This window comes from Grampus griseus (assembly GCF_964374135.1).
Source record: "Grampus griseus genome assembly, chromosome: 3".
NCBI lineage: Eukaryota > Metazoa > Chordata > Mammalia > Artiodactyla > Delphinidae > Grampus > Grampus griseus.
Window position 1 is genome coordinate 65726627 of NC_139019.1, and position 19761 is coordinate 65746387.

Here is a 19761-nt window from a genome sequence, read left to right on the forward strand (position 1 = left end):
GAATTTTGAATATTGAATTTGAAAAAAAACAAGACAGGGAGGGCAGCTTCAGACTGTGTTGGAAGATCTAAAACTTCCAGGTGGGATTCTTATTTGTACCAAGAAAGGTCAAGTTTCTCTTCTAAAAAAGTTATCTTTTTCTGTCTTAAATTATTCTCTTCAGTTACGTATGTGGCAGAGTGACATCAGAGCATGATTATGTATACTTGAATTAAAATATCAATATCTCAATGAATAAAAAACTTTTCAATGAGTTGTCACCTTTGTTTTTTGTCCTTTTACTTATCCTCTGCACACGAGGCTCAGAAACATTGTAATGCTCTGACTCTCCCTGAATTCTGTGAAAAAACTCTTTGCCTTATCTCCAAATTGATAATAACCATTTATTTCATGTTTAAGAAAGAGAGTTTGGCCCACACGTCAACTAGCAGACACAAAACACTTATCTTCTGTAATAGGTCAGATGACCTAATCTAATTTCCCCAAGGAAAATAAATAAAAATAGCAGTCAGTATATAATATTTATGCGGTCCACCTCTGAAGTCCAATAGCAAAACCTTTTGACTTAGAAGCAAAGTGAGGGTGGTCTTCAATGAAAAACATAAAGAATTTCTAACTATTTTCTATGTTGGTAATATTTTATTTATTTTATTTTAATGAGTACTCTCTTCACTTTCCCAGGTTTTTTTTTCTTTTTTTAATAAATTTATTTATTTTTGGCTGCATTGTGTCTTCATTGCCGCGCGCAGGCTTTCTCTAGTTGCGGTGAGCGGGGGCCACTCTTCATTGTAGTGTGAGGGGCTTCTCATTGTGGTGGCTTCTCTTGTTGCGGAGCACAGGCTTTAGGAGCATGGGCTTCAGTAGTTGTGGCTCATGGGCTCTAGAGTGCAGGCTCAGTAGTTGTGGCACATGGGCTTAGTTGCTCCGTGGCATGTGGGATCTTACCAGACCAGGGCTCGAACCCATGTTCCCTGTATCAGCAGGCGGATTCTTAACCACTGCGCCACCAGGGAAGTCCCACTTTCCCAGGTTTTAATCACTATTTTTTTCCAGGTTTATATGTGTTGTTACTGTGTTTGTTCTTAACATAGAACTTTTATCTAAAATTAATTTAATTTCCAGGTAGTTAAAATACATATATGCTACTTTCTTCGTTGTGAGCTGTACTTTTCCCCTGAGCATTCCTAAGAGTAGGAAATTTCAGGAACTATAGTCTTATAGTCAACCATTTTCGATTAGAATTAAATAGACCTGTTGTCTTAACATTACTTAGAAAGAGTATATTTAAGGATGTTCATTGAAATGTAATTTATAACAAGTATTTAAATTATTTCTAGTATTTGTCTATGGATCAAGATTAGTTATAATTTTAAGGTAGCTCAGTGTGATGGAATACTATGAGGCCATTAAAAATGATTATGTAGACCCATAATTCTTGACAAAGAGAGGTATTCCTCAATTAATTTTTAAGAAAAATATAATAAAAAGTACTTTTCATAGTATAGTTATTTTAAAAAGACTTTGTATATATAATATCATGTATATAAATTCAAAAAAGGTATACACTAAAATATCAACAGGTGAATAGACAGAGGATAATCTTTATTTTATTCTATTTTGATGAAATTTTTGAAGTCTTTGTAATAGGCATATATATTACTTTATATACCCCCAAATAAATAATTTTTTGTTGCTTGCATCTACTAGGATTGTTAACAGGATTTTAGAATTTCTATATTTGAAGTCTAAGTCTTCTTAAGAAATGATTAGGAAACTTCATTATTTCTTTTTACCAAATGTTTAAGAAGTAAAAATTTCATGCTAAGGAATTTTTTTTTATTATGATTCAACACCCAAAATAAGTTAGGGAGAGAAGGTTATACAGAAAATTTAGATTCATAACTTTGGATGAAACCTAAAAGTTACACTAGTCTCTTCTATCCTGAAAATACAATACTAGAATTTTGGACCTATAAGGGAAATTCAGATGTGGAAATAGCCTTTTAACCCCATCCGACCTAAATGTTGGCTATTTGGATTGGGTTTGTCTGGATAGTGTCTATCATTATTTTAATAAAATTCTCATGAGTATAAATAAATGTTTCCCTTAAATATTCAGTGTTCTGGGCTTCCCTGGTGGCGCAGTAGTTGAGAGTCCGCCTGCCGATTCAGGGGACACGGGTTCGTGCCCCGGTCCGGGAAGATCCCACATGCCGCAGAGCGGCTGGGCCCGTGAGCCATGGCCGCTGGGCCTGTGCGTCTGGAGCCTGTGCTCCGCAACGGGAGAGGCCACAACAGTGAGAGGCCCGCGTACTGCAAAAAACAAAACAAAAAAGAAAAAAAAAATATTCAGTGTTCTGATACAGCAATCAATTCCATTTTCTTTATGAGAAAAGTTGCTTAAGGAAAGAAAACAGTTATTGCTATTGTGAGTAAAAATTACTTTTAATCGTTAATAATCAAGTATCTCTTCAAGAGTTATGGGAAATTACCATGTAGTAAACATCAAAATGTGTAACATGTTAATTTTTATGTGTACAACTGCAAATACAAATAAACCTTCCATAAGCACAGATGTGTTCCTGACATCTACATTTGGAAAGTAAAATATTTTTTTAATCTTATAAATCAATACTTTGTACATACTTCATCACACATGTTATATTTAATTATTCAAATACATTTTTGTTCAACTGGACTGTGAGATTTTCAAAGTCTGGGATTATGTTTTATTTGTTCATCTCAGAAGCTGGCACAGTGCCTTATACTGAGAAAATATTGCTTGAAGTAAGGAATGTATGAAAAACAGATTCTTACAATTATGTTGACCACTAGTTCTCATCATTAATACTTTCTAATAGTTTGTCTATATCATAGGCTAAATAGTCTTAGTGGAACGATCTGAGAAAATCTATTATGTATAACATTTCTAAAAAATGTATCCTGAGTTTGTTTAAAAACAAACTCTATTAAGAACAATTCTTTCCTAAGTTGTAAATCTCCTATATGTGGTTAAACTATACAAAGATAAACATGGTTCCTGCCTTCTGGAAACTTAATACTCTTAAAAATGGAATTTTTAGGTGGTCCTTCTAGTCACTTCCAAATTTCTTAGTTATAGAAAAGTGTCCAGTGATAGATTAGGAAATGTCAAATATCTTTCTTCTTTTGCAGTATGATAAGCGGGCCTATTTTTACAGAAAGCAGTAAAAGAATGCACTGTAGACAGCAATTTAAATGAATTAAGATTTAAGATTTTCTCTGATTACCCATCCGCAGAGGCCTAGTAACATTTTGAGGGGACTTTGGAGGTTATATATATTTTAAGGGAAATTATGATCAGACTGTAGAATCTAGCTGAATATTTTCCATGCATGGTTATAGCCTGTTCAATTTTCATGGTTGTCTTTTGGGGCTGCATGTGAATTTATGGGTGACAGCTTTCCTAATTCCAAACAAGTGTTAGAATTTCTTGGTTTAACATTTAATTTCTGTTTATGGTTTCTGATTTTTGAAATCTGATTCTTTTTCTTCATTGGTCATTGAAGGTGAGATTGTTGGTGGTAATTCCGTGTTGCTAACAGGGGTCACGTTTCTTCTCAGAATAAAGGATGTTTGGAGATGAAGATTTTATTTCACTTCTGACTTTTACTTGCATTAGTAATGAAAGTGTGATTGCTTCTTACTGTTGTTGTTTCTCAATAACCAGATAGAAGAGGTTTAAATTAACTAACACTCCTAAAGCTTAAGTAATAATAATAATAACTTAATGAAACTTAAGTTACTAGAAAATCCAACTACCTAGATCCTTCTAGTAGTTGGATTCTGAGTGCGTGTTTATTTAGAAGTTGACCAGCATTTGCTAGTGAGGCTTTTAGCCATGAGGATTGAAACACCATTCATTTAACCATAGATCTCCCTTCCCAAACATTCCAGTGAAGTGGAGTATAACTAAACTAATGGTATTGTGTGAACTTGTAAGCATATAAATTTATAAACATCCAAAACTACTTGGAAAAGTAAATAAGTTACTTCATGATGGAAAGTGAGCTAACTAGTGGCCAGCAAAAGTTGTCAGAAATTAAAATTTCCTTGCTGAAGTATAAATTTTATGTGATTGTATTTCTAAAAATCTATATAGTTGCCCTTCTGATCTGGAATGGTTTTTATTCTGTGTAAATTGTATATGAAACTAGCTATAGCTTTTTCATACTCAGCTCTTAGAGAAAAAAGGCAAACACCCTCAATAAGACACTTCTTAGTCAGTTTCAGTGCACATAGTTCATTATTCTAGGAATTGTGCCAGATTCTGAAAGAAACGGTAATTCTAAATCATAGTCCTTGTTCTCTGATTGCTTACAATATAAGTGACAAAGATGTGCAGAATTAAAGTCTGAGGTTGATATTCCTTCCTTTGAGAAGTGGTTTCTATATCCCCTCCCCTTGTATCTAGGTGGGCTTTTGACTCTTTTGTAAACAGTAGAATGCAGGAGAAGTGATGCTCTGTGATTTGCAGAGAGGCTAAGTCAACAAAGGCACCTCATGCTTACAGCCCTAAGCTTTCATGTAAAAAGTCTGACTATCCTAGGCTGCCAGGCTGTAAGGAAGCCAAGCCACTGAAGAGTCTCCAGGAGCCAGTCCTACTCTTTCAAGGTTCCCAGCCAAGCACCAGATATGAGTGAATGAGCTTTTCAGAGGATTCCAGCTCCCAGCCATCATGTCAGCCCCAGTTTTTCTGGTATCCCCAGTTAAGGCCCGGATACCATGGCACAATGACAAACCATCCTCACTGTGCCCTGTGAGATTCATGGAAAGTATGAACATAATAAAATTGTCATTGTTTTGTGCCACTAAGTTTAGGGTCGTTTATTACACAGCAATAGGTATAGGAACAAAGAGCTGCTTGATTTAAGATGTACTATGGGAGAATAGGAGACAATTAATTCCTCTGCCTAGGAGGGTTTCCCAGAAGCAGTGACATCTGAACTTGGCTTTTAATGATGAGTAGGAGCCTGCTAAGTAAAGAAGGCAGGAGAAAGAGTCCTCAAGCTGAGGGAACTGTATGGAAAAGAATGGCAATGAAGACAGAATGATGCATTTGGTGGATGACAAGAAGTTTGGTGTGGAAGAGCATTGGATAGCTAGAACCAGAAAGGCAGACATGAAGCTAGAAATTTTGTGATTTTTTTTTTTTTTTTTTTTTTTTTTTGCTATGCCAAGGGAGTTTCAACTACAGCCTTGTAGGAGTACAAAGTAATAATCAGACTTGTGTTGTAGAAAGCATTTGCAGCAGTTGGAAGATGGGCTGAAGGAGAAAACAATAAAAGGCAAGGAGAAATGTCAATAATTGTACAGTTCAGATGGCAGATGATCAAAGCTGAGATATATAGCCTTCTTATAGTAGCAAAATAAGATCAGTTAGGTAACAGTGGTTATTTAAATTGCTGATCAGTTATTTACTGAATGTGTCTGTTCCAGCCTTAATAATTAAGTGCTACAGCCAGTCCTGCATTTTGGCAAATCAAACCAATGCCTTTACAAGACACTGATCTCATTACATTTGTTAATTATAGTTCAGTGCCATGTAAAAGCTTCCTCCACTATGAATTTTGGAGAATTATGACTAAATAATATTATTTTTAAGACATAGATTGCAATGGGACATTTAAACGAATGAGAACAAACTGTACCAGTTAATACACTAATGGAACCATATGTAGCACTTACTCTACTTCCTCAAAATAAACATTAGTTCAGTAAAAAATCTTGAAAAAAATGGTAATTTATGTAATCATAAAGATATCACAATGAGAAAGGTATATAGTGCACTTAGTAAAGATAGTTATCTAGACATAACACACAACTGCAGTCAACATCTTTTTGTGTAGATTGGATTGCAGCTTAGCAGTGACATTTGAACTTTTATTGAAATCATAAAACCATACATGTAATAAACTTTTCCAGGGCAAAAAGTTTAGATAGGTCTTTCTCCAGTCATTCTGAGCATATAGACTGAATCCTCCATGGCTTATACTGCCTTATCTCACAGTGACTTGCCACCAGTTGTGAGGTATAGTGATTTGTTTTAAAAACATTCTATACAACTTGGTTTTACTTTACACTTTGGTTATATTTTTAAAGTCAACTGAAAAATCTAATCTTTTTAATTCAAAATCAAAATCCACAGAATTTTGTAGATTGTTTCCATCTGCCTTCTTGCAGTGCTCTGACTCCTTTCTGGCATGTTTCTTTAAGACAGAACATCTCCCAGAATTTGAGCAGAGACTGTCTTTACATTTGCCAATAATACCACATTGAGTTAGTATGCTTTGTGAAGAGATGTTTTTTGTTTGTTCATTTTAGGTATCAGTTATATGATACTCATTTTATCTAAAAGTTCTATGATGGTGGTGGTGTTACAAAGTAGTCTGTCTTCTTTAAAATGTCTGACTGCCACATGGTCCTTGGTCACCCATTCCATGAAAAGCTAGGAAAATATTCAGGAAGGCTTTGGGGCAGACTGACACTCAACACATCAAAAGGGAAAGAGACAGGTAGGCCACAGCACAGGATGGCACTGATGAGAGGTTTGCTGCTTTGCGAGCCAAGGAATTAATTAGAGTGGGTAGTTTTGAGAACACTAAGAATCAAGTCCACTAGCAAGGACTAAAATAATGGAAAAATCTGTTAATTAAAATAGAAACTGAATTCTCTTACTATAAAACAAAAGACAGTGGAGCTTTAAGAGAGAGAGAGAGAGAGAGAGAGAAGGCAAGGGAGGAGAAGGAGAAGCCTAACAAAGCAGAGTATTTATTTGCCGGGAAACTACATTCATTCTTATTTATTTACAGGTCAAAAAAAAAATTACCAGTGAAAAAATTCACCAAGTATTTCCCTGAAGAGAAAAAGCAAGTGCTTTTCAAGTGTTAAGAAGGAGGTTTACTGGTGGTTAGGCTAATTAAGGATCAAAACTCCATTCTGAATAGGACAGAATGAGTCCATACATCAGTACATAATTAGTTTAAAAAAAAAATCCCATTGTTTATTGGTCCAGAATAAGTGTGAGCAATTGAGCAATTGTTTAGGTTCAGTTTGGGCCTGGTGTATGAAGGTCACTGAAAGTGCGTGGTCTGGACACACTACAATAATTTGCAGGACCAGTGTAAAATGAAAATGCAGAGCCCTTTTGTTCAAAATTATTAAGAATTTCAAGACAGTGACAACAGAACATTAAAGCAGGGATGAGGCCCCTCTAAGCTTGTGGCCTTGGGTGACTGACAGCACAGTAACACACCCATGAAGGTAGCATTGTCTGTGGAGCCTCACTCGTTAGAGCTGTCATAGTGAAACAGTCTGTGTGTTATCCCCTAGACAAGGGTTGTAGTTAGTGTATGTTCAGGGGAGCTCAGCCGCTCAGGGTTACCTCTGCCTTGGACCGTTTGTTTGTTCACTTTATATCCCAAGCATCTTGCACAGTCTCTGACCCTCGGTAAGCACTCAGTAAATAGTAGACACGGTAGGTGATGGATGATGTAGTTGACAGCCTATCTCAATGATTCTGGTTCAGTTCTTCTCTAGATAAGAAGGCCCAGTGTGGATTCTTTTGAGTTTCAGGTCATATTGCACAGACTTTGCAGATGCCTCCTCCAGCCAGCTTGAAGGTTTCTTTTAACTCTGGGCCTTGTGGGTCCTGCTCTTACTCAAAGCCTGTTTCTCTGTTAAGTGATCCTGAAACATTTAAACTGATAGATTACAGTTGAGCCCTAACCAAGTTAAGCCTGGAGCAGTAGGCAGAATACTGCGTTCCCCACCCCCTGCCACCAAAAAAAGGATGTCAAAGTCTTAATTCCTGGAACCTGAGACTATGTTAGAGCACATGGCAAAAGGACATTAAGGTTGCAGATGGATTAAAGTTGCTAATTAGCTGACCATAAAAGTAGCTAAATTATCCTAGATTATCCGGGTGGGTGCATTGTATCACAAAGGAAGAGAGAGGCAGAAGGAGAGTCAGAGAAAGATGTGACAAAGGAAGCCGGCTCAGAGTGATGTGATGTGAGAAGGTGTCCACCTGCCATTGCTGGCTTTGAAGATAGAGGATGGGAGTAGCCTCTGGAAGTTTCTCCGCTAGAGCTTCCAGAGAGGAGCACAGCTCTGCCAACACCTGCATTTTAGCCCAGTGAGATGTGGGTCAGATTGCCGACCTCCAGAACTGTAAGATAATGAATTTGTGTTGTTTTAAGCTGCTATGTTATGGTAATTTGTTACAGCAGCAGCAGGAAACCAACAGCTGGTTCCACATTGTGGTGAAACTATCACTCCTGGTTCCTGGTTCATTAGAAGTCACTAACCTCCATGGCTGTGTATTATTTTCTGCCCATGTTTTTTACACTTCTCTTGGTAGCCTGAAGTAGAGTTCTTTTTTTTTTTTTTTCTGTGTTTTTATTTTCCTTCATTGGACCACTACATTTTTGGGTGCAGGCTAGTATTTATTATATTCTCAGGAAAGCAAGCAATGCAGGCTGTTCTAGAAACACTTGTTTCTTGGGATATTAGTAATTGAGAGATAGTGAGAAAAGAGGCTTTGACTGCCAAATTCATTTGTAAAACTGAGGATAAACAAGCTATTTTTTTCTTAAAGCACTTTAAAAAGATATAATCTGTGTATAAATTGTTTTTTTAATCTCAACAGTTTAAGAGACTATCCAGCAAAAATTATCCCTGGCCTTCAGCCAAAACTCCTCTCTCCAGAGTCGGCCATTGCTGGTTTCTTGTGAATCCTTCCAGAGATATTCTGATATTCTATATACATATAAATGCACACATACACACACACATATAAATTTGTACATATATTTATGTGTGTGTGTGTGTGTGTGTGTATATATATATATATATATATATATACACTCTAATTTTCTACACACACTCTCCTGCACCTTGCTTTTGTTTTACTTAATAATTTAAGAAGTTTATGGAATGACTTTAATAGCTTTAAATGTATAATATGCACATGAAACACTTAGAGGACTTAATGGAGAAAAATAAATACTTTCCAAACATTTTAGACTGCAGATTTTATTTTTTAGAGTGCCTCATGGAATTACTTTTTCAGACACACTGCACAGCACCAAGTTACCTTTCTCTGCAGTAGAAATAAGAATTAGTGACTCCCATATACTGCTATAGTAAGAAGGGTATGGATTTCGGAGTGAGGGAAACCTAGGCTAATACCCTGGCTTCACTGTTGGCTTGCCTGCCTGCTCACGTTCATGTTTACTGGCTGTGTGGCTTTGGGCAGGTTGCTTAACTTTATTGAGGCTTCTTGTTAATACTGTCTACTTCATTCATTCAATCATTTGTTCATTAATTAATACATGCAATCATTGGAACGTTTATGAGCCAGGTCGTATAAAGCAGAGTCATTCTACTTGAGAAGCTTCTAATCTAGTGAGGGAGGCTTCATTTGTAGCACACCAAGTAGCAAAGAGCAATGGCCTATCTTAAAAATAAAGTTGTGGAAAATAATTTTTTATTAAGATGACAGTTTTCTGCTTTTATGCGCACAGATCACCAGTAGCAAATGTCACCTATACCGTTTCAAAACTTGTAAGGGATGCGGGAAGTTTAACATAGGGTTTTTCAGGTATTGAGTTTTTAAAGCATGTATGGGCTTTGATATTGCTGATCTAATGAATTACCACAGTAATGTTATTTATCTAAATAAAGTAGAGTAAGAATGACAAAATCTTCCAATTTATTATTATGAAATTCCTACATAAATTCTGGCATCCTTGTGGATTATGGACATATTGATCCTAATGTTTGTAACTTTAAATGTTAACTTGGATAGAACTAGAGAATCTTATTTTCAAACCCATAATATGAATATTTTACAGGGAAATTTTATAATTATTCTTTCCCAATATCTATAAAGCATGTAAGTGCATTTTAACATTGTATATTTACTCTTCATAATTCTCTATTCTATGTTTTATTCAAAATTACTTATTTCAAAAGCCTATTTCTATTTTATTCTTGTTCTTGATAAAGTTAAACAGCAAAAGAATAGTCATTAAAAAAAATTTAGGAATTTAGTTGAAAATAACTAACACAATTTATTTATTTGCCATTTTGGTTACCAGAAAGAAAGTTTCAACTTCTTTTCATTTTCTCAGACTAGTGAAATGCTGTCTAGGCCTATTGAATTCCAGACAATGTTTAGAATTCACTTGTTTACTGAATCCTGCTGACTTCAGTCTGTTAATTTATTTAGGAGATGCTTTTGGTTTTTATATGGTCAACTAGAAATGTGTAGCTATTTTCCCATTTATTCAAAGTTCAAATATTTTTTTAAATACTAAAATTTAATTTGAAAATACCATGGTAATGTTGGTGATGTCAAATCTTTAAGCCCATTATTTATAACTTTTCCATTTAAAAGGTGTTTCTCTAATTGAGTTTGTTCCATAATGAGAACTCTGTTAAGGCCAGTGCGATAGCTGTCTAGTTATTTAATAGTAACAAGCACATAATACTCTGACTTGGCTGTTTTTGTGGTCATTTTGATGAAGGTTTGATTTGTTACATCCTAAAAAACAAACCATTAGATATTTGGCTTTTATTATTACCAAATAATGTATGTCTCAACCAATGTTCAGGTCTGTTTCTCTCCTAATACATTGCCCTTACCTCATTTCTCATCTTCATCTCTTGCCACACATCTGACCTCTACCCCAGTCCCAGGGGAAAGTCAGAGGTGAGGTGGATAGATGCCAGGGAAGTTGCTAGTAAAACAAAGCTCTCTTTCTCTCTCTCTTTTTGTCTCTATCTGTCTCTGTCTCTCTCTCCCACTCTGTCTCTCTATCTATCTATCTATATACATATATATATATAAAATATATTTTATCCTAATGTGAGAGAAAGAGCTACTTAAAAATGCTCTGCTTTGGTGGCCAGGCAGGAGTTGACCATTGACCATTTTGCTAGATTTTTGCTCTGACGGCTGCAGTCCAAGGGTTTAAGACTTTCTTCCTCCCAAAGAAAACATTCCCTGTTCTTCTTGTCTGTAACGAATCACAAGCATAGCAGCATCCTTCCAGCTTATTCTTCTCAGCTCCAGATAATTCTTAGTGGGTGAAAATAATTTACCTAACATGCGTTTACAGATTCAGCAGTCAAAGTTGTATAGAAAGCCAGCATTTGGGTGGCAAATGGGAGTAGCACAAGCTGTGGGCACACAAAATAAACTTGGTTCTTGGCTGCCACAACAACTCTCTTCCCTGGTTCTCCCCATATCTCTTGAATCGTTCTATTTCAGTCTCCTTTTATTCATTTCTCTCTCTTTCCATCTGCCCCTGTAATTTTAACATTTCCCAGGATTCTATATTAAACGTTTTTTCTCTGGTAGACTCTCTCTGGGAGTTTCTTCAACTCATTTGAAGATCTCTTCAACTCATTTGTCTTTAGTGGCCAGTAGTAATGGTAGTGACTGCTATCTCTGTACATGTAGTCCAGTCATCTCTCCTGAGCTCTACATCTATACAAGCATTTACCTACTCAACATCTATCTCCATTTAGATATCCTGCGGTCACTTCAGAGTCACCCGTTATATCTGAAATGGAACCCTTTATGCATAGTACTCAACCTGCCCCTTCTGTAAAACCATCTTCACAGTTGCCAAAGTTACAAGACTCAGAAATCTGAGAGCATTGTCTTGGAAGAGCAAATAAGATCCAGAACTATTATGTACATACACAGATACACACACACACACACACACACATCAGTGTTCAAAGAGTAATATTATATAGTTTTGCATGTTTTTGACTTTAAGTAAATAGAATCATATTGTGTATTATTTTGTGCCTTGCTTTTTTGTTTGTTTGTTTGTGTTTTTGTTTTTTGTGGTACGTGGGCCTGTCACTGCTGTGGTCTCTCCCGTTGCGGGGCACAGGCTCCGGACGTGCAGGCTCAGTGGCCATGGCTCATGGGCCCAGCCGCTCTGCAGCATGTGGGATCTTCCCGGACCGGGGCACGAACCCGTGTCCCCTGCATCGGCAGGCAGACTCTCAGCCACTGTGCCACCAGGGAAGCCCTGTGCCTTGCTTTTTTGCTCACCATCATGTTTGAGATTCGTGCATGTGTGTAGCTGCATCATAGTCCATGGTGTGAAAATTCCATAATTTACTTGCCCATCCTGTGGAGAGACATTTGGGTAGTTTTCAGTTTTTCACTATTATAAATAATGCACCTGTGAACATTTGTGCACATATCTCCTGACACACATATGCAAATATTTCCTGGAGTATGTAACTAGAAGTGGAATTCCTAGTTATAAGTACATAAATCTTCATGTACATGGACAGTTATTGCCAAATTGTTATCTAAAGTAGTTTCAAATGTTTATACTCCAGCCAGTAGTAATTCATCTTGTCATTTCATGTTCTCTGTGATCTTTGCTATTGTTGGACATTTTCATTTTTGCTAATCTGGTATAAAATACTTCATACTGGTTTTTATTTGCACTTTCTTGGTTTCTAATGAAGTTGAGCTAATTATCATATGCTTATTTGCCCTCACTGTTCCCTCTTCTTGGAAGTTCCTGAAGTCTTTGGCATATATTTTTTAATAATGTTGGGGTTTTAAAAATCGTTTGTAGGAATTCTTTAGATAATCCTTTGTTAGTAGCATATGTTGCAGTATTTCCTCTCAGTTTGGGACTTGTCTTTTCACTGTCTTTAAGATGTCTATTGATGAATAGGAGTACTTACTTCTAATCCTTCTAATGTAATTGAATTTATCTATCTTTACCTTTATGGTTTCACTTTCCGCCTTAAAAAACTTTCTATCCTAAGATCCTAAAGAAATTCTCCTCCATTTTCTTCTAAATGCTTTAAAATTTTGCCTTTTCTCATTTAAATGTTTAATTCACCTGGAATTGAATTGTATGTGTAGGTAGAGATATAGTTAAGCCACATACAAATTGACTTTTGGTTTTTGACTTTAGAACCATTGTTTGTGTCATAGTCAAAGGAAAATGATTTTTCAAGTGTCACAGTGCCATCAATCATTACACCTTTTCCTGGACCTCTCAGTCTGCTCAGACTGGCACCTTGACATTTTTCAGAAATATTATTTTCAGAATATGTTATAAAATGCAAGTAATTCACTCCAAACAATACTAATGATTCTCATTTAAATAAGAAAAGGTTGATACTCCAGCCATGGTAATACCAATATTAAACGTGGCTGAGAAAATGTCTTTACAAAATGAGCCAATAACTGGAAATAATCATTTTAAAAGATGCTGATAATTTAACTCTCAGTAAGTTAGAAGTCAATCATTCATTCTAACATTTTAGAGAAACTTTCCCAGGGTGAGATATTTCTTTTGACAAATCTAACTTCTGATCTACACTATTTACTGTTAATTAGATGGTGGTAATGCAATTTTGATTCAAGTTATAGAGTGTGTGTGTGTGTGTGTGTGTGTGTGTGTTTGTGTGTGTGTTTTAATGCAGTGTGAAATCAAGTAATAAAACATAAAACTCTCTGCAAATTATCGAGACTATAAGCCATTTTTTAATAAGGCTGTCATCTGGAGAAGTTTCATTTATTCACTTTATTTGAAAAATCCTTATACTTTAGCCTTTAACTCTACAAAGACAATTTCTTATTCTCTCATTAACCTTTCCTTTTTAATTCACCTTTTTTCATTTATTCCACAGGTATTTATTGAGAGCCTGTATTTTGCAAAGTAGTCTATTTGAGTATAACTGTCTCAGAATTTAGGGACTGAAAGAACTTCCAAGATCATTTATAGTAACCTTAACTTTCTACAGCTTAAATCAAGACAGAGATCCAGAAAGGTGCTGCCACCTGACCAAAATCTTAATGTTGTGAAGCATAAATAAAGATTGCCTAACCTTGGATTCAGGATTCTTCCTTTTGAACTATGTTGTCCATAAAAACTATCTAAAAGTCTACTTGAATCCTATATACTGATGTAATATTTATAGAAATTCCTAAAGGGATATATCACTGTGAACAAATTATATTACACAGTCATTGCCTTAAAGCTACTTATAAAATGTTTAGGGTGAAAAAACATATTTGAAAAAAATTAGAGAAAGTAAAAAGCTTAGCTGAAAGATTCCTTAGGGCAGAAATTATGTGTTACCTTTATCACATTTGTTATATTTCCCTAACACAATGACCTGATCATAGTACATACTTAAATATTGATTAAAGGCAAAACTAGTATTGAAATATTGGGTGCAGACATTCGGTACTTTAAATGATTAGAGAAAATGAAAATCAGCTTCAATGTGGAAAGTTTAAAAAAAATGGAAAAAAAAAAAAGTCTTCTTGGAAGATTTAGAATTTATAGTGGTCCATAACTAGTGGTTGTAACTTAGTTAGAAAGAGAGGAACTCCCAAGTTACAAGTTGCTTCTTTAGCTCACTTTCTATTAAGACTTCAGGTACAGGTTTCTGAGTTATTTGCTTTCAAATTTCACCTCTAAGCGTGAATGCTTGGAATAAGCATGCTCGTGAAAAAATAATATGATAAATATACTAAGATATAGGTATAAGGTTATTGATCATTGTGCTGTTTATAAGAGCATTAAGAAATGGAACCAACCCAAATAGTCATCAGTGTATTCTTAGTATAAACAAATTAAAATTAATGAGTATAGATCTAAATATATTTTTCAACATGCAAAGACATTTCTAATATATTTTAGAGTAAAGACATCAAGCTGCAAAATTATATATATAATCTCATATTTGTAAAAAATAAGACATGAAAATACAAATGATATAAAGTAGGATGATGGACATTTTAACTTTCTTCATGTTTTTCAGGAGTTTTATAAAGTCTTACAATAAACATTTATTACTTATAAAAATGATTAAACTATTTTTTTGGTTGTGGGGAGAGTTTTAAATTTACTCTGTTGACTTACCACAGATATGAAAGCTGTAGAACAATGATCTCCATTCATGGAACAACTTTCATTGAACACCTATTATGTACTAGACACTAAGAACAAAAGAGTCAAAATCTATATCTTAGGCTCCCCATGACTTTAGAAAAAGATGGGAATCTTAAATGGAGAACCAGGGATCTATTCCCTTCAGACTTGTCACTTCAGAGTGGTCCTTTTGTCATATGCTGATTTTTTTTTAACTAAATTGATCACTCTTTGTGTTCTGGTTGTACAGTGTCTAGATGACGAATGAAATTACAGAGGTTTTTCCATATCTGGCTTTTTAATTGAAATAATTCAATTCTGTCTTTTGCTAGGAGGAGAAAAAGCAATTCTAAGATGTATAATGTGTTTTGAGTTGACATTGAAACTTATACATGTAATAATTATACTTCTGTACTGTATCATTTTCTCCTTCTATGGAATATATTTTTAGATATTTAATTACATGTTACAGTAATTATGTCAGTATTTATTGTTAATTTTAGCATTGAAACTCCCAGAGGGTAGTACTTGTCATCTTGACAATGCATTAATGCATAGCACCTCCGCATTCCTGTGAGGGTTATGTTATCTGAACTTGGCTTGCTCAGGATAAGACAGAACATGTCCCAGGCCTAGTAGCAGCCAACCATGGTTAATTGTATGCAGTCATGAGGCCAAGGAGGACCCTGTGGTGGATTCATTTTTAATAATCTGTGCAACTAAGTATGGGTGCAGGCTTTTGGAAGTACTCATAATCTAAACATAACATTTGGGGATCTTTAGTTGATTAGTCTTTTAAATTAAAGAAACTATTAGCAGGAGCTCTTTTGTAATTTATGCAATATTAGGAGCTAATAATAATATTTTCCAAATGTTTTGTGGGAATTTACAAGCACTTTCATTTATAACATCTCATTTAATCTTTAGACCACCTCTGAGGTGAGAGAACAGAAGTCCGGTTAGGTTAAATGACTTGCCTAAAGTCACATGGCTAATAAGAAATAGACCTAGATTTAAACCCTATGTGTCCTGACTTCAAGTCCTATTCTTTTTGTGTGTGTGTGTGGCTGTGTTGGGTCTTCATCCCTGCACGCAGGCTTTCTCTAGTTGCGTCGAGCAGAGACTACTCTTCGTTGTGGTGCACAGGCGGTGCATTGCGGTGGCTTCTCTTGTTGCGGAGCATGGGCTCTAGGCGCATGGGCTTCAGTAGTTGTGGCATGCGGGCTCAGTAGTTGTGGCTCATGGACTCTAGAGCACAGGCTCAGTAGTTGTGGCACACGGGCTTAGTCGTTCCACGGCATGTGGGGTCTTCCCAGACCAGGGATCAAACCCGTGTCCCCTGCATTGGCAGGTGGTTTCTTAACCACTGACCCACCAGGGAGGTCCCTCAAGTCCTATTCTTTTTTAGCTGTACCAAACTGCTATGATGCTTCTGCCTTTGTAGTTGGAAATATGGGCATTTTACTGAGTATTACTGGGTTGATTCAGACCAGGTTTACACAAGGGTATAAATATACATTCCTAGGGTCTTCTTCTGACTGAGCTCTGTTACCCTCCAGCTCACCAGTTTTGAAACACCAATTATCCGTTAGTGATCATGCCTTTTATCCTAGGACTCAGAGAACATTTACATAAATATAGAGATCAGTCCATTGATGTAGTAACTACAGTACTGAAACTGAATAAATTTACTTACTAAATGAAGATATGTAGATTCAGTAAAAGAATGGACCAACAGCATTTCATCAGCAACTGCTAAAAACGTGAAGTCATTATATACACACTTACAATCAAATGACCACTAAAAGTAATTTATGTGATAGAACTTCCCGCTGTTGAGATTCAAATGAATGTTAATAGTTAGAACTTAAGGGAGCCGAAGGAAAGTGTAAATTGTGATGGAATTATTAAAGAAATGGCTTGAGAAATCTTCAGTATCTTGGCATAAAAGTACAGCACAGAGGATATTTTATTTCTTGACCTTAATTATGAATATTGTTGTAGGCCCTTGAATTTTCGTTAGCTCAGAATAGAGGCAGATTAATTCCAAAGCAGTTAAAGAAATTAAATGCCTTTCATCTCTCTTTATGTTAATGCAGCAGTTTGGAAGCAGGGTTTAACTTTTATTTCACTTATGTATCTCTTAATTTTCTTTTACTCTGTATGTAGTTTTTCAAAATAAAATTGTCTTGATTTTTCTTTTTACTCCAGGCTTGATCCTCCACTACCTGAGATGCTGAAAAAGGATCACAGCCCAGCTGAAAACATGTCTTTAGAAACTCTAAGAAACAGTAGTCCAGGAGACCTCTTTGATGAGATTTAATTGTCTCAAAAAGTACTTTGATGTTCACAAGACTGTGTTTTCTATTCATTTCCTTAAATGACAAAAGAAAAATTTCAACTCAGCAGCAGCTCTTAGTGTGCTTTACAATGTAATTACATACACACTGAGCTGAAACCATTATGCAAAATGGATTACACATGTATATGAAGATATGATTTGATGACAGTAGTGCATTATTCTAAACTATTCATTCAGCATGCCTAGAATTAGATAAAATCTCAGACCTTTTTGTTGCAAAGGTCACATTTACCTTATTCAGTTCACACATATTATATGTAGTAGCTATCTATTCTGTCTCAGAAGATTTTGAAAATAGGACAAAGAAAATGTCTACAAATTCTTTTTTGAATAGTCATATTCTGAACACTGATGTTTGAGCATTTTAATTTGTGGAATGATGTGTAAAATCTATTTTTAGTTTGTACACAAACAACCTGAAAATCTGATGATAAAACTTTTGATTGAAGATTTTGTGTCCTTAATAAAAGATGTTATTTAGTTAAACTTTTTCCTGCAATATAGTAACAGGTCTTTATAGAGTATATATTAATATAAATGTAACCCTGTTTTGTATCAAAGAGTGTTTTTCAGAGATTGTTGATAAAAGGTTTATCTTATAGGTACAAGAGCCCTCTTTGAAGACAAGGACCTTTTCATATCCACTTATCTATCCCCATTTACATCTGGCACAGATTTGTTTTTTAAATATTCATCGTTTCTACTTCCTGACCTCTCATTCACTTCTATCCAGCTGAACATCCATTCCCTCCATGCCACTCAAGTTAACAGTGACCACCATGTTGCTAGTTGGTCCTTTCTCAGTCCTCATTTTACTAAGCCTCTCAGGGAAACATTTGACAGCCAATCACTTCTCCTTAAGAAACATTTTCTTCACTTGACTTTTGCAGTAACATATGCTGTTTGTATTTCTCTTCCATTCTGGCCACTAATTTTTTAGACTTCTTGGCTGAGTCCTTCTCCTTGTCCAACAGTTAAAAGTTTCAGTGTCCTGGGCTTAATCTTTAGACTTTTCTTTTCATTACTTACATTGTCTCCCTAGATTATCTGTGGTTTTAAATACCATCTATATGCTAATATCTCCAAACTTTAAATACTTCCCTTTCTTCTCTTCCCTTCCCTCCTCTCCCTCTCTCTCTTTCTTTCTCTCTCTCTCCCCAACTCCCCCCTCCCCCCCACCCCCGTTTCTCTGTCTCCCTATAGAAAGTAAGCCCCATCATAGCAGAGGCATGGCCCTCTGGTTTATCTCTCTACCTTCCAGTACCTAGGACAGGGCTGGATTCATAGAGACTTAGTAAGTGTTTGTTGAAGGAATAAATGCATTTCTATCACGTAGTAGCCCCTCAAATCATCTAGTTTCTTTAAGTTACTAGATCACTTTGAAAAGAAACTCATTAAAAGATTGAAATTTAGCTTGATGATTTGATACAAAGAAATAGTTGTTCAGAAAGCTCAACTACCTTTTGTGATTAATTATAAATAAATATACATAATGTTTACACATAGGCTTGACTACAGAGAGAGAATGAGGAGGAAATTATACATTATTGTTTATATCAGAAATAGGATTTTATTAAGTCAATAGAACAACAAAATATTTTAAATAGAAATTTTACTGCATTTTTATTTCTATACTAGCTTCCATTTAAGAGGAAAAATTTTAATTAAATGTAAATATAAATATGTGAAATATAATTATAAAATTCTACTCAGTCACCTAGGAAATGCACTATAATAATGAATTAATATAATCCAAGATTTACCTTGGATCTTTCCAAGGAGATTGTGTACATAAAGTACCAGAATCTCAAGATAATGCTACCACATATGAATAGACCACAAATGACTAACCAAAATTAGCATACATCAGTGTATATATGTATGTATATATGTATATGTTATATATATGTATATATATATTTTTTTTTTAAGTGAAAGAGAAGAAGAAGAAAACAGAATTTTGGCTGTTAACTCACTAGTGGTGAGAAAGGGATACATGGAAAGTGTTTCCTAAGTAATCATAACAAGAGAATCTATAAAGTTCATGGTACAGTTGATCCTTGAACAGCATAGGTTTGAACTATGCAGGTCCACTTATAAGCGGATTTTTTTCAATAGTAAATAATATTGTACTACACAATCTGCAGTTGGTTGAGTCTTCAGATGCAGAATTACAGATATGGAGGATCTGAAGATATGGAGGAGCCACAGATAAGAAGAGCTGACTATAAATTACACTCAGATTTTCGACTATCTGAAGGGTCAGCACCCCTATCCCCCATGTTGTTCAGGGGTCAGTTGTATTTTTTCAGGGCAGTGGATCTTTTCAACCACTGCTATGTGTCAGATTAATTCAGCTGGTTAGAACAGAACAGAATAAGCCCATAATCGTAGTTTCCTCTTTTCTATCTCTTGTGGTTT

At 35.4% G+C, this 19761-nt stretch overlaps 1 protein-coding gene across 3 annotated transcripts in view; it reads left to right on the top strand.

The window, feature by feature from the left end:
• XRCC4 (X-ray repair cross complementing 4) overlaps positions 1-19761 on the top strand; it is a gene marked incomplete at its 3' end in the record, with an annotated part of 279876 nt that overhangs the window by 240017 nt on the left and 20098 nt on the right. For 2 of the 3 annotated variants that reach the window (XM_082651921.1, XM_082651920.1), the window contains exon 8: positions 17190-17824. The exons of the other annotated variant lie outside the window; for it this stretch is intronic. In XM_082651921.1, the coding sequence (XP_082508047.1) occupies positions 17190-17301 (112 nt within the window). Of the gene's footprint in view, positions 1-17189; positions 17825-19761 lie in introns of those variants that run through there. 3 annotated transcript variants of the gene reach the window in all.